Here is a 14890-nt window from a genome sequence, read left to right as displayed (position 1 = left end):
TTATTTAAATGCTCTGCAGTCCTTGGATGGCTATCAGATCCTCAAATATATCTGTTAAAAACAAAAGTGTATGATGTCAGAAGCAATCAAAGTGTTTTGCATTCATATCCACACTGAACAAATAACTACTCTCTTTGTTCAGTTTGGTTTTGGGGTTTTGTTTGTTTGTTTGGTGGAGATTCTGGAGGAAACAGAATTGGAAAACATCAAGCTGTTGAATGTGTCTGCCTTAGGAAGGCGTGGAGCGGTCAGGAAGGATCCCGGTGAAGAGAGACCTCCGGGGAGGGAGGGGAGCTGGGCTGAGGGTCACGGGGGGCCGTGGTGCCCGACCCTCCGCACACACGGGCAGAGGCGGGGTCGGGGGTCCTGAGCCCACCTCACGCTCGGCACTTGCCTCCTCAGGTATGGATTTGAAGGGGTCATCCTGTCCATCTACGGCCTCGACCGAGAAGACCTGCACTGCGACATCGACGAGACCTGTCACTTCCAGAAGTCGGAGGCCATCCTGCGGGAGCTGGACGTGGAGAATGCCAAGCTCTACCTGGACTTCATCGTCCTCGGGGTCTTCTTCATCTCCCTGCGCCTCATTGCCTACCTTGTGCTGAGGTACAAAATCCGGGCGGAGAGGTAAAGCGCCGGGCGCCCGGCCAGAGGAAAACCGGACGCTGAGGCCGAGGGCCGCTCCCAGGACCCGGGCGGCAAGCCCGGCCCGAGGACACAGACACCCTGGGCCCCACCCCCTGGGGACCACGTTTGGTCGTCAGGCGTCCAGGGTCGGTGCCGCCCCAGCTGGGTTGGGTCTCTTCCCCACCACTTTCTAGCTGTAACTAGGAAGGTGTAGAAAGGTTTTTTTTTTTTTTTCCACGTACAGAATTTTTAAATACCACAACTGGGGCAGAACTGATAACTGCACCAAAGCTGGCGACGAGACCCCTCCTGCGGACGGGGACGCTCTGGCCCTGGCGGGGTGGGGTTGTCCGAGCAGCGTCCCGGCGGCCCCAGGGCAGAGGGGCCCGGGCGCAGCGGCGGGCCGGCCGGCCCGTCCCGGGACTGTTGCTGTCGTAGCTTCATCTTTTTACGGTTTGTCTCTTTTTCCAACGAGAAGTCATTTTTCAAGCCAAATGTTGATAACTTTCATTCCTTTTCAGAAACTGTACCTTTTTAGTACTTGTGGAAGAAAATTATGCAGGATAAATAATACGCTTTGTTGGGAGCTGTGAGGGGTTTGACGCGACCGCGGGCCTGGCCTCATTCACAGGCAGAGCTCGTGGAAGACGCAGAGGTAGGCTCCAGGCTGGAGGAGGACCGGAACGGTGTGTTCTAAGCTGTGCAGAAAAATTGAAAGTGACAGCAAAAGCTGTGAAGTGAAATTGGCCAACCCTTTCAAAGTCGTTTATTTTGCCCATGCTTCTTATTTTGAGCAAAAATATATCGTTTCTTTCTTCCTGATTTTCCAAGCACCTTAATTTTGCCTAAAAAAAAAAAAAAAATCTAGAAGATCAACCCTGTCGATGTCTTACAGACATTTCCTCCCCCTCGTCAGCTACCTCCACTGAGCCTGGGAAAGCCTGGGACGGTGTGACTGTCGCAGGGTCTGCAGGTGCAGCCCAGGAAGGATGCGCTAACTTCCTAAGAGGGAAGGTGCTGAGATTTCATGAGAATCCAAGACCTTTGCAAGAAACCGGCGAAGACTTGGAGCAGCGGAGGCGCCTGCTGCTCCTTCAGTCATTTGGTTATTCGCTTAGAGCCGTGAGCGGTTCCACCCCCAACGTCCTGTTTCCGTGCCGTCTCAGTGGCACCACCTTCTCAACGCTGGGCGAGTGTAGTCTTTCCAGACCGGAAACTCCTTTCCAGTCACATGGTCACACAAGTAAAGTCCCTCTCGGGCAGGAGCAGCGGGCACCTCTGCAGGGTAAACGGCCTTTGAATTCCTGGCGGGGCGCCCCTGTGCTCCTCAGCTTTCAGAGGCAGCGTGACTGCACGGCGGAAGGGACCTTGGCCAGAGAAGTTCCTCTGGAAGAAAAGGGAACTGCTTTCTCTTCTAGAATACCAGTAAGCGGGAATTGGGGTCTCCTAATGAAAGCTCGTATTTTGTGGACAGATTCATTAACCTCCCTGAGCCTCAGCTTCCCCATCTGTAAACAGCAGCAGGAGACCGTCTTCAAGGCCATATTCAGCCCAGAAGGATTCTGAGTTTCCTTGGTGTGTCCAGAAATTTTGTTTCCCATTTAAGAGAATGAGAAAGGTCCAGATTTTACACACACACAGACTTGACTGGAAAATGCTGAGAGATCCCTCTCTCGCCCTCAGATCCCTTTTAGTAAACACAGCTGAGGTATTTAAATGGAATTTTATGTTTGCTTACTTTGCACCACTGTGGCGTTGCCGTCCAGATTAAGTTACTTCACCAGGGTCAGACTTAGCCTTTATAAAAAGTCTTCATTCCATTTCAAGAAAGATTTGCCTGTAAGACATAGTGCACTGGGAAGCCTGGTGAAATACAGAGTGGGGAGGAGCTAAAAGCCCTTGGTCATGCCCCAGAATTACACCAGGCGAGGCCAGCACTGAAAGCCTCTGCCGCCAGGGGAGCCCTTCCGGCCGTGGGTCCGTGCGCCCAGAAGGACGTCCCGCGCAGACCGACCATCCCGCCCCCCGGGCAGCCTCGCTTCTGCCGCTGAGCCCACGGCCACCTGTCTCAGCAGTTTCGGGAGGAAACAGTGAGATTCCTCTAGATATAAAATCCGGTTTCCAAACACACCTCCACCCGCGGGAGGAATCCTCTCCCTGGGAGTTCGCGCTCCCTGCATTTCAATCTCCAGGTTATATTCATCCCCTAACAGATGAGAAGCTGATTAAGGCCTCCCAAAGGGCAGATCTTGGGGGGCGTGAGGGCCTGCGGGCTGCCGGAAGGGAAACCCTGTACAGACTAATGTGTTATTTTCCAAGGATGCCACCTGGAGAGCAGTGAGGACTGCAGCTTAGGACTGAAGGACGAGGCTTAGGAAGACCTAAGGCCTTGCTGAGCGAGGGTGCTGCCTGCATCGCTCCTCACTTTGCAGGCGTCAGCAGTGCCCCTTGCCCCTCGCTCCTGCTTTCTCATCCTAAACTCTTGGTAGCTTAGGGCCAAACACCACGGTTTGGATCTCCAGGCATTTGCCCTCTGCTTTTTGCCGTAGGACAGGTTGATAAAACACGTTACTCAGTGGCCGACGGGAGCACCCAAGTAACTCAGTGACGTTGTTTTCCTGCATAAGTGTGGTTAAGAGGTGGGTGTGTGTGCCGTCTCTTGTACACTGGAATTTAAACCAGGCCGACTTCCCACATCTAATTCTTTTGAGTAACGTCTGAATGTGATGACTCAGACCTTGCCTTCACCTCTGATTTCGCTTCTTCATTTGGAAGGAAGGCGGGGACCTGGGAAGAAAGACGTGTAGCCTTTCCAGTCGTAGTGGAGCTGGAAAAGGAAGTCCAGAGAGTGTCACTGTTGCGTGGGGCTTGTCGGGAGAGAGGGCCTCTGCGGGGCTCTGGCCCCTGGTCCGCGGAAGCATCGGCGCCTGGGTCTGCAGACCAGCCCCACCTCGGGAGCCTGTCACCTCCTCCATGTTCACAGCACTCCACGCCTCCCTCTCGCCCCCTCTTGCTGAGTATCAGCTTGAGAAATAAATGCTTCTAAAGCTGCCGTGTGGGTGACCTGGGAAGGGAAGGAACCATGTAAACATTTCATGTGGAAGATGCTGGAATCTGATTAGGTCACCCAGGGGAGGGACCTTCAGGACCAAGAAATGGGACGTAAGCTTTCAGGTGAAAACTCATCCTGGGGCCCCGCAGAAGGTCATTTCCCACCTGAGAGCGGCGCCAGCCGGCAGCCAGGGGCAGGCTGAATCCACAGGGTGGGACCCCCTCCGGTGGTTTCCCTGAGGGGAGAGCACCTTGAGCCCCAGTGCGCTGAGCATCCTTCCTCGCCAGTGGTCCAGGCACTGGCTGGATGCCTCACCATCTCCTCGGTTCAGTTACTTACTCAGCAAAAGAGTGCTGACCCTTCCCCACATGCTCAGTGTAGCCCAGGCACGCGGGCTCAGGGAGGGCGCTCAGACGGCCGGTCCTCAGTGCGGGCGTCGGGAGGGCGTCCCACTCTGCAGATGCAGGGTGCCGCGGCTGGGAGAGGGTCCGTGAGGTCCTGGGTCCAGGGCCAGGAAAGAGCAGACTTGAGTCTGACCCCAGACTCTCTACCTTTTGCTTTGCCGTATCGCCTCCTGTTCACAGTGTACAGATGTATAAGAAAATGCACCATATAAAGTGAAGTGCTAGGTTAGTTCTGGACTTGCTGTCACCAAACGGACAGCTGAGTTGGAAGGGTGGCCCACAGCCCCTTCCTCAGTCGCCTTGCATCGGGGTGTCCCGAGCTGGCCTGGGGGCTGAGCCCACCCTGTCTCAGTGGAGAGGTGCCTTCCCCGCCCTTACCTGGTCTAAGCTTCCTAGTGCAGCACACCTGCAGGCGAGCTGAGCCCCGAGAGGGGCTGGTGTGCACACGTGTGTGTGTGTGCATGCACGCCTATGCGTGTGCACGTACACACACGTGTGTACACACACGAGGGCACGTGTCAGGTCGCTCTGGGTGTGTGTCTCGTGGTATTATCTGTGGTGTCTCTAAATCCTCAATCATCCTTTACTCCAGGAAAGAAAGAGAAAACTCCCTCACTTCATGCCTGCGGTGCGGATGGTAACACGTAGTCAAAACCCACAGACTTGCAGCAAATACCAGCTAAACTGGGATGTCACAAAGAGTGAAACAAAACAACGCAGCGGAGGGGAGGGAGGTGCAGGGTGTGTGGCTATAAATTAGATACTCCTCAGAAATGAAGACTGCTAATAAAACACTTTACATAAACTTCTTACTTGTGTTCAGTGTCAACTGCTTCACAGTCAGTCTTCTGCTTGAACTTTACTAGACGGAGGGGATTTTCAGGTTGGATTCTGAGTACGGTTGCTGCACGTCTAGCGAGCCTTCTGGTTTCTCCCTCGGCCTCACTGTCTAGCATCTGCCTGTGAACAGTCACCTTTCTCTCCCGTAGCTTTCACGTTTTGTGCTGAACTGTCCTTAAGGTTTGTGGTTCCTCCATTTTTCTCACCCCTTGCTTCCCCTTTGGGAACGTTGGCCAGGACTTTAAACAGAGCGGAGAGCCCAGATGCAGGCGGCCCACGTGTGGCCCCTGCGGTCTCTCCCCACTTCACAACGCTAGGTGGCCTCAGGGCCGGCGCCGGGGGTTGGATGTGGCCTTAGCGCTCGCCCATCCACCGAGCGGCCTTTCCAAAGGCAGCGTCCACCTGGTCTTCCCTCCCTCCTCGGGGACACAGAGCAGAGTGCAGGGCTGAGCAGAGTCCCAGGATGGGTGGCCCCTGCAGTCCTGCTAAGTGACAGGGAGAGGGGGATGTGGCCCGGAGGTGGGGCAGGCTCCTGAGACTCCCTTCTCTCCTCCGCACCCGCCGTCCTACAGACCCCGCCTGCCTTCGTGCAGCTTCCGCCAAGGTCACGGTCCTTCTGGTCACTGCACCTGAGCCTCCCACCCCAGGGAAAGTCCTTGGACACAATCATCCTCTGGGAAAACGGGTGTTTCTGATGTCCACCTGGGGCTCCCCGGGCCCAGAAGCATGAAGAAGCGGAGAGCCCCATGCCCCCATCGCACAGTCTAATTGCCACACTTGCAAGCTCCGTAGGCACCTCCCGGGGAGGAAGACAGCCGAGCGTGATGCGCTCACGCCTGCCGTCTTCTGCAGGTGCCGCTCAGGTTTTGGGGGAGCTACTGGTACCCTTCCCCTGCCCTCCCCTTCTTGGAGGAAGCAAAGGTTTAGCATTAGCTTAATCTTTCGTGTTATCTCTGGTCAACTTGGAGTCATTCATCAAACAGACATTTTGTGGGTGGCTCGAGGAGGCCCGGGGGAAGCCAGGTTCATACAAATGACTCCCATGAGCAGAGCTCAGGCTTAGAGCCCCTGACACCTCCCTGTTCTCAAAATAGGCCCCTGATGTCAAAAAGGATTAACTGTCCACCACTGGCTACCATGCGCTGGCCAAGTAAGGGGTCACGCTGCTGGAGGCAGAGTTTTGGGGCTTTTCCATGATATAATGACCCTTGTAAAGCTGGAGAGAAAGGAACAGAAGCACGAAAGTGCCCTTGTTTTGTCCCAAACCACGTGGAGCTGGATCTAGGGCTGGGTCTGGGCCCTGCTTTGGGCAAAGGAGCGGCTGCATGTACCCAGCTGGTACCCAGGTGGAGGGCCGGCCTGTGCAGTCTGCCCCCCATTCCCGGGGAGACACCCCAAGTGAAGGACGTGGCCACAGACATGTACGAGCTTCTCCCTGAGGTTCGTGGTTTTATCCAGATCTTGGGAACAGCCTGAGCCCAGGCCACAGAGTTAAAACAGCAAAGCCCGGAACAGTCTCATTCAGCTGAAGTTTCTTCTCAGTGGCGTGGCATCATCTTCTGCTTGGCGTGTCTGAATAGACATAAGGGAGAACCCTGCTGCTCCCCCGTGAGTGTCTTTGGCCTGTATTTTGCACGTGAACTTGAACGTTCCCCTGATGCTGTATACAGTTCAATGGTGTTTCTTTTCACTGATGTCTGAGATCTGATTTGGGGGGACGTGTTAGCCACCTGCTGGTACCGCTGCATGATGGGAGTCATCCCGTACCTGCAGCAGGGGCCAAGGTGAGCTGGGGCAGAGATGCTGGGTCCTGGCTGGCGGGTGTGGAGCCATGAGGCGTGACCCTCCCTGCTGCCTGCTTGTGGGCCGGTTCTCAAGGCCCCCAAGTCACCTCCTTCGAGGAGAGTTCAGAAAGGCCTTGCTGCCAGCACTGGGCGTGGACCATTATTCCATTTCACCTGCCGTGCTGGCCCGCCACCAGCCCCTTCTTCCCATCACAGCCCTGGACCAGTGCTGTGGAGCTTTCGAGAAAACAGTGTTTTCCACACGGGGCTTTGCTGGAGCAGAGGAGGCACGGGCTCATCCATTTCTAGGGGAGAAGTCATCACAACTACATCCCTTCTCTGGGGGCCCTGCATGTGGCCTCTCCTGGTGGGTGAGATGGATCAGACCTCGAAGGGAGAGGCTGGAAGTCGCCGGTACCTGGGTCAAGGTCGAGGACCCTATGTCCATCGGTTTCTGGACATCCCAGGATGCAACCCAGCCTGAAAGATTCCACGGTTGGTTTCTTTGGAAGTATTTCAGTGGCCATGGTGCATATTTTGTTTTTATGTCTTCACATTTTTTCACAATTCTGTCATCATCTACCTTGGTGTGGGGGGGGTGCGTCTCTTTTCCATGAACTTCAGAACACAGGCTGCCCAAGCTTCACCAGAAATGTCTCATTTGAAGTCCCCGGCCAGTTAAACATGGTCGCAAAAGGTCTTACCATCCAAATGGCTAACAAAGCGGACCGCGCAGCCCACATGAGAGGGTTTCCATTTCTGTAGTCACATGCTCCCTGGGGAAGTGGGTGACCAGGGGTAAGTTTCTCCATAGAATGTGTACGTTTAAAAAAATCAGCGTATGTAGCTGACCCCTTGCACAGGTTTGTTTGTCACGTGCAGACACAGCAGCACATACCTGCTCACAGCTGAACCTGCTGAGAATTGCTGCCTTTTATTTGATGCGTAGCTCTTTGATGTTTTTCCCTTGTTATTCCTTCCAAAGCAAGAGTCAATGCAAATAACATTTTTAATCAGCCTGTAAAGATGTGCATATATCTGTATATTGAATATGTAATCCCTTTTTTTTATAATGCTGTGTGGATAGCCTTACATGGATTTAGCCACGTGGCGCTAGGAAATACTGCGCTCACACGCTGGGGGAGGAGTGTGCTGTTGTAGGTAAGCATGGCGTCTACACACACACATGTTCACGTGTATTTTAAATTAGCAGCGGCTCCTTTGGGCACTTGTCCCCTTTCCCTGCGTTGGACACAGACCCAGGCAGACCCGAGGACGTGAGCCCCCAACTCTCCCCTGCAGACGCAGCCCTGCTTTGTACATTTCTGTAGGTTACCGCCTTAGAAGACTTGTACGTGTATATTTTGCAGATTCGAACTTTGTTTTCTGAAATTAGATGCCATTTATGAAAATGTGACATGAATCCAAATAAAGCATCATTATTTTCAGATTTCTATCTCCTTCTCCTTTCTGTTTTCAACAACACCAGCTCTCAGACCTGCCCGGAGTGTTGGGTCTGGGGTCTGGCAGAGCCTGTGGGGTGCTTTCCCTTCTTGTGCTGCCCTTGTTCTGAATGGAGTGATTCCTCCAGTAGGAGTTACGGTGGATTTGGATGAAGTAAGGAAGAGACATCGGAGTGAGGTGGTGACATGCCAGCCCCACCTGCACAGTGACGTGGTGGCCCAGGCTCAGGTGCTCTCATTCCCCTTCTCATTTAACTGCCATCCTGGGGGCCGTGGAGCCACCACCAGCCCCATGTCACAGGCCAGGGAACTGTGAGGCTCAGGGAGATTGGACTAGTGGCCCAAGGCAGGTGGTGGGGACAGAATTCATACTGCAACAGTCTAGCTGCCTCTGGTTCTCTTTGGCAGGATACAGAGCAGATATCCAGCCATTGCTACATACTGGCCTGAGGGCCTCGGAGCCTCCTGCCCCGCCCTTCAAGCATCTCCCTCTTCCCTCACCCCCACTCCAAACCCCAGAGGCTGGGAACTGAGAAGGAGCCCCTCCATTCGGCGAGCTCGGAGCTGCTGGGGTCAGGGATTGTCTGCAGGCCTTGAAACCAGATTTCCCTCTACTGCTGTGTGACTTTGGGCTCCTAGTCTAACCTCTCTGTGCCTCCGCCTGCTTGCTCACTTGTAAAAGTGGAGGTAATAACTGTACCTCCCAGGGTTGCTGTGGGGAGTCCATGAAGTAGAATGTCTAAACCCCACAGTGCTGCAGCAATGGGCACTGTGCAGGGGGAGCCGCTCATTGAGTAATTTTGTGGGGAGACAGGGCACCAGGTGCTTCCCTGAGACCCCCACTTCTCTTGCACCCCCACCCACCGGGCTAGAGGACATCTCTGGAGGTGGGAAGTGGTGGTCACTGGGCCTTCCTGGAGTTAGACTTAACCACAAGGAAAAGGAGGTTAGAAAAAACTCAAAATTTTCTGCAAAGAGGGAGTGCTCCCTTCATCGGTGGAAATTGGGGGTCAGTTTTGCTCCGGGCTGCGTGCTGTCCAAAGGCGAGGGTGGCCGGGTGATGGGGAATCTTGATAAATCCCATCTGGAAGGTGGGTGGCGGGAAGCCAGGCTGCCGCTGAGACTGCAGGAAGCCGCAGTCACTCAAGCCAGCCAGCAGAGGGGGCTGTGGTCACCGCGGGTTGGACCAGGCTCCAAGGGACTGGGAAGTGGGCTTGGGTGGGTCCCACTCCATCCGGGCCAGAGCGGTCTGGCCCCATGCTGGTGCCCTGTGAAAGCACTTATGAGCCCACGATGGGGCTACGGTGAGGCACGAGACTGAAGGGGGTGCTCTAAGCTCAGTAATGTTGTCTTACTGTTTTTTAAGTGGTCTGGCAGGGTCCCCACATGTCTGTGATCTTGGCTCAGCGGACAAGTGAACCACCAGTTTTGTCTCTGTCACTTCTAACGCAGGCCAGAGAGTGACAGCGTCTGCATCTCGGGCTTGGAGACCTTGACCTCCTGATGTCGCAGCCCCTCACAACCTCCTCGCTGCCGTTGTCAGGTGTCTGCCCTGCACAGGTGGCGGCGCCCGGCTTCTCGGTCCTGCTGGGCCCCACCCCAGAGACCCTGATTGAGTCTCCAGAGCCCGAGAGTCTTGACGACGCCTCGGGTGACTCTAACACCCCCGTGCTTTGCTTGGCCCACGTGTGAAGCACTGGCTTTGGGGAGGGGGTAGTGTTCACGTTGACCGGGACCCCAGGGCACACAGGGCCTGATTGTGTGGTGGTCCCCTCTGCCCTGCTCGGGAACAACAGAGGGACATCTGGTGAGAGACATCGGGTCCCAGGACGGGACGACTAAGTCCCCACTCCCCGCCGCCCTGCCTGTGGGCATTTCTCCTGGGGGGAGGGGGCGGGTGCTGCAGGAAGAAGACGGCTCCTGTGCGGGAAATGAAGGTCACTGCAGAGTCTGAGTCTGGCCGGGGGTCTTCCCACGTCCCCAGGGAAGCACGCAGTCAAGATGGGCCCCTGAACAGCCCTCTGGGGGCTGGGGTGGGGAGCGAGGACCGCCCCCCGGGTGGAGTCGGTGGCCTTGATGGAGAAGCAGTGGCTCAGATCTGACCATCAAGTGACAGGTGCGTGGTGGCAGCCGCGTCTGTGAGGGGAGCCGGTGCTCACCTGGACCCCGGCTCCATCAGAAGGGCAGGGGCGGGAGCCTGGATCTTGGTGTCTCTGTGGTGGGGGTTGTCCCCTGTCGCTGGTCCAGGCCTTGGCTCCGTCTTCAACCCCCAGACCTGGCGGAGAGTGCCCAGTCCTCCCCAGGGCAGGGGATGAGCTGAGACCTGCAGGGGATTTGGGGCTGGGGAGTGCCATGGGGAGTCAGTCTGTGGACAACTTGGGAGATATGGACTCAGGACCGTCAGGGAGGAAGGACAGGATGGAGTCCCTCTCACATGGTGGAGGGCATGAGAGCACTTGGGGATGGGCGGGAAGGGGGACTCGCATGGGGGGACCGCAGTGTAACAGTCGTCCCCTGGCGGGCTCCAGATTCATACATCCCAGCGTGGCGCCCTGGGCGGGGGCTGTGGGATGCGTTCCTTATCCTATGTGCAAGCTCAAACACAGAGCCTTTCATTTCAAAAAGGAGGCTTTTCCAGTGGGAAGGAGGACTCAGACCCAGAAGCCCCACCTCCAGGGGCCGCACCGCTTTCTGCCACTCCATGCAGCGCAAACAAGTCATGGGGTTGAATCTGTAGGATCCTCTGCACGGCCTTGAGGGAGGGAGAGCAGAATCCGCAGCCTGGGCGGGTGTGAGCGACCAGAGCTTTCCACCAGGGAAGCCCTCCGTGCAGAGCTACATGTCCCCGAGAGCAGGGGGGACAAGTCTCCATCTAGGGGCTGCTAAGCCTTCCTGGGGACTCGTGGGGACAGTTTATTTCGTTTATTTGCAGAGTTGCATCCATTTTCACAGGGGAAATGCAAAAGAAGGCCATGCAAGTGTCACAGATGTTAAACTTGACTTGCAAAAAAAATACAAAAAGTGCCAGTTTGTAAGATGGTTTTATTGGCTTTCTCTTCGCCAAGAAAGACATTAATCATCTTTTTGGCGAGGGGGAGCTTACATCTGAAATGTTTCTCAACAGACACAGGGAAGTGACATTTAGAAGGTCGCTCGCCCTCCAGGCCGTCAGCACTAGGTCTGAGGTTGGCAGCTGCTTTGGGGTCTCTGCCTGCTCCCCAGGCCTGGGGCAGACCCTCCTCTCAGAGATGCCAAGACACCTTCCACTGCCCCATCTGTGAAATGCTGAGAAGGGAGTGAGAGTGAGTTGGCAGAAATAACACAATAGCATAAAGCCTCAGGAATGAAGCACGGTCCTCGTGCTGAGTACAGAATCTTTATTCTTTAAGACATCAGGTCTCAGCTCTCAGCGAGAGCGCTCGCCGGGAGCAGGCGGTGGAAAGGCAGAGGTGAGCAGCCCTGGGCAGAGTTCCGGGCAGGCTGTCCCGGGCCGCGGGCATCACTTCAAAAGGTGCATTCTGGAAACAAAGCACACACATGCGTTACCCTGGGCACTGTCATCTCTGCCCACCAGCTGCCCAGCTTCTCCAGGTCCACACAGGCTCCAAGGTCAGCGCCCCGTGCTGCCTTCTCCGCCAAGTCCCTGGGGAAGTGCTGAGGCCCCCACCTGGTGGGGGAAGAGCCATACGCCCCACAGGGACCCGGGTGGTCAGGGTAGGTGAGACGTGAGGTGGGCCTGGGCAGGGCCACTGCCAGTGCTCAAAGAAGTGTCCCCCCAAGGCTGAGGGGCTGGCAGAATGGGGACGGCCAGCACAGGGGCGGTAAGTGCCTCTCCCTCCTGGCCCCCAAGCCCTCTCTGGACCTCTGCCAGGGTTACCTGGGGAGAGGAGGAGGCCCTGGGCAGTGGGCGGGGGCCCCAGCACCGATCAGGGAGCCGGGATCGGCTGGCATGCAGCCGCCTCCATAATTAGCCGGGGACAAAGGGGCAGGAGTGGCCCCGCACCGGGGGGCCACTTCCAGGAAGGGGCTTCCCTAGCTCTGTGCGCCTTAGGTGGTGAATGGGCACCCAGGCTGCCAGATGGCTGCGGCAGACCTCCATGCCCCACATGTGGGGGTCGGGGTTGTGGGGCAGAAGGGCAGCAGGATGGAGTCAGGACAGCCGACCAGCGCGTGCATAGCCATCAGCCCCGACATGGGGCTCCTGGGTCGGCTGTCCTGCACCAGTGAGGGAGGGGGTGCACCTTGAGGTGGGGGCAGAGTGGAAGGAGATGGCAGGGGTGTAGGGGGTGGGCACCAGGGCTCCACGTCCAGACCCAGAGCACGTCACAAATGATGGAGACTCCGTGGGGGCGTCGTTTGCCGAAAGTGGCTGGGAAGTCGGCCCGCTCTCCAAACGTGCGTCTTGTCCGTTTCGCCCCAGGGGCGTTTTTACACTAATTCCCTCTACACAGTGCTTTGACTTTGAACGCCTTTCTGAAATGGTCGCTTTTATAGTCTGCACAACCCCCTCAGCCCACGGACTGCCCTGGTGCCCGGGGTCCCACCCAAGGCCCAGATGCGTGGGACTCCCCAGGGGCCTGCAGAGGGCCCGGCACCCTGGGGCCGGCTCACCTGCTTCCTGCAGGGGCTTGAAGCACCAGGGCACCCCGTGGATGCTGTTGTCAAAGCAGCAGCCCCGGTTGTTGCACTGCTCCGGGGTGACCTTGGGGAAGGCGCAGTCCACCCTCTCCTTGGGCGGGACCTTGCACTGGTTCTCCGCTGCACCGAACAAAGCCCGGTTAGAGTCCTGGCAGCTTGCGGTGGGTCTGTTGGCTGCATTCTGAAAGTCTGCACCTTCCCTCCAGCTCCGAGCTCAAAGGATGAGATCCCACCTGGTCCCTGACATCTGCTTGCCAAGGACCCTCTTTCTGAGTAAATATTTAAGGAGAAACGTTCTATACAGAGGTGCGCGGGCGCCTGCCGGGGGCTCTCACTCGGCATGCTCCCAGCCCCTCGCCAGCAAGCCGGCATGGGCCTGGGTTCCCTGCAGCTGGCAGCTACCCAGGGGAATCCAGGGCCCCTCGAACTCAGAAACAAAGTTCCCCTTCGCTGTTTTATCAACAAAAACTCTCCCCTTTTAACAAAATGAGCAGCGGACCAGGAGATGCGCCTTCCGTACAGGAAACCACGATGCACACTACTTTCTATTTCTTCTCTGCATCTCCGTCTCCCTGAACTGTTAGGCTGGTCACATCTTCCCTGCACCTCCTTCGGTCTCTTTTTCAAGCAAGTCTGTATGTCTAAAGTTCAGCCAAAGGCTGCTGCGCCTGTCCCCTAACTGGGTTTTCCTTAGGAAGGCAGGAATCACGCGAGATCTCGAGTCCTCTCCCGCCGCTGACGCCTCACAGTCCTCACTCCGCCGTCTCCCAGACTCGGCTCGCGCGGGGGTCGGCGGGGGTCTTGAGAACCCATTGCCACCTGCTCCCACCCAGAGGTCTTCTGATGTAACCGGCGCATCCTGGTCTTTAAGAGTTTTAGAAAGCTTCCAGGTGATTCTGGCAGGTGTCAATTTGGTGCCCACTGCCTGTGAGACGGCGCAATGGATAACGTGATAAAAGCCACACCCTAATTTCTTCAGACCCCGGTAAATGGAACGGCTACCCCCCCCCCCACCTGGAGTTGCAAAGCAATGGCTAAATGAAAAGTGTGTCTGTAGGGACTGAAAACGTCCTGGAAGTAACTGTTTCCAGTTTTCTTTCCCTTTTGCTTTGTGGCTGTGCCAGGAGAACGCAGAAAGTCCTGTACTGGAACTCAGAGAGCTCCAGCAAGGGAGGCAGCGGGGTAGTGGGCTTGGGCGCTGGCTGCCAGCCGGGCAGACCTGGGTTCAAATCCTCAGTTTGACACTGACCAGGAGGGTCAGTTATTGACTTTCTGAGCCTCAGTTTGCTTGTCTGTAAAATGGGGACAGCAAGACCCAGTCTGTAGGGCTATTGAAGAAAACGTGTATTGTGTGTCTGATAAATGGTAGCTATTAAATTAACGTAGGGGTTTGGTCACGTTCCTCAAGCCCGCAGAAAGCGCCACCCCCCCGCCCCCACCCCAGCCCAGATCTTCCGCATCCCGACCCCTGTCTTGTGCTCCCACCCGGCCACCCGGTCCCTCCTTCCTGCTATCAAGTGGGGAGGAGGTCAGAGTGGTACTCACACAGGCCCACGTACTCCTCGGCCAGGCCGGAAGACCCCAAAGCCAGGACCGCCAGCAGCAGCCAGAACGCTCTGGCCTCCATGGTCACAGGCATGCTCAGAAGACGTGCTGCATCAGCACAGAGGACTCATTTATACCTCTGTGTTTGCACAGGCGCTCCGGATTCTGTTTGTTCGGGGAGCCCCTCCCTCCAGCTCAGGCCCCCACCTGCTCTTCCCTGCACCAGATTGCGAAGCCCCGGAGGCTCGTCCAACCTAAAGGGGAGAGGGTGGTTCCTGCCCCACTGTTTTGGTAGCAGGTGAGCAGTGATAGCAGATTCCGGATGCCGGTGAACGCCTCTCTGTCTAGGAGCCAGGCTGTGTCAACGCCCATGTTAGCCTGGCCCGGAGGGAAGGGTGAGGGTCAGTGTGCAGCTGGAGGGCAGGTCCACGGGCGCTGGGCATCAGCCCCTGCAACCCACCCAGCAGGAGTCTGGGGGTGTCCAGGCCTCTTAATCCCAGACCAGCCTCGGGTTCTTGAAAAGACAGGGGACAACAA

At 56.5% G+C, this 14890-nt stretch overlaps 2 protein-coding genes across 6 annotated transcripts in view; one reads left to right on the top strand and one right to left on the bottom strand.

Moving 5' to 3' along the window:
• The window catches only part of ABCG1 (ATP binding cassette subfamily G member 1), a 79980-nt gene extending 75088 nt beyond the window's left edge, over positions 1–4892 (top strand). For 4 of the 5 annotated variants that reach the window (XM_074349922.1, XM_074349964.1, XM_074349873.1 and 1 more), the window contains one exon: positions 403–4892. In XM_074349922.1, the coding sequence (XP_074206023.1) occupies positions 403–631 (229 nt within the window). In that variant the 3' untranslated portion in view covers positions 632–4892. The remainder of the gene's footprint in view (positions 1–402) is intronic. The other variant, XM_074349983.1, reaches the window with a different exon arrangement.
• A 6635-nt stretch (positions 4893–11527) lies between these two features.
• TFF3 (trefoil factor 3) lies at positions 11528–14510 on the bottom strand. Its single transcript, XM_010966542.3, has 3 exons — positions 14354–14510; positions 12782–12928; positions 11528–11688 (listed from the first exon to the last, which is right to left on the bottom strand). The coding sequence occupies exons 1-3, from the start codon at positions 14445–14447 to the stop codon at positions 11675–11677; spliced, it is 255 nt and encodes an 84-aa protein (XP_010964844.2). The 5' UTR covers positions 14448–14510; the 3' UTR covers positions 11528–11674.
• Positions 14511–14890: the final 380 nt, after the last annotated feature.

Source organism: Camelus bactrianus, chromosome 1 (genome assembly GCF_048773025.1).
Source record: "Camelus bactrianus isolate YW-2024 breed Bactrian camel chromosome 1, ASM4877302v1, whole genome shotgun sequence".
NCBI lineage: Eukaryota > Metazoa > Chordata > Mammalia > Artiodactyla > Camelidae > Camelus > Camelus bactrianus.
This window is presented reverse-complemented; position numbering and strand designations above follow the sequence as displayed.

Bases quoted from the DNA above. Each gene is read 5' to 3' on its own strand.
- TFF3 (XM_010966542.3), bottom strand. From the start codon at position 14,447: ATGCCTGTGACCATGGAGGCCAGAGCGTTCTGGCTGCTGCTGGCGGTC. The intron at 12,929-14,353 runs GTGAGTACCACT...TGTTCGGTGCAG, and splicing joins CGAGGAGTACGTGGGCCTGT to CGGAGAACCAGTGCAAGGTC.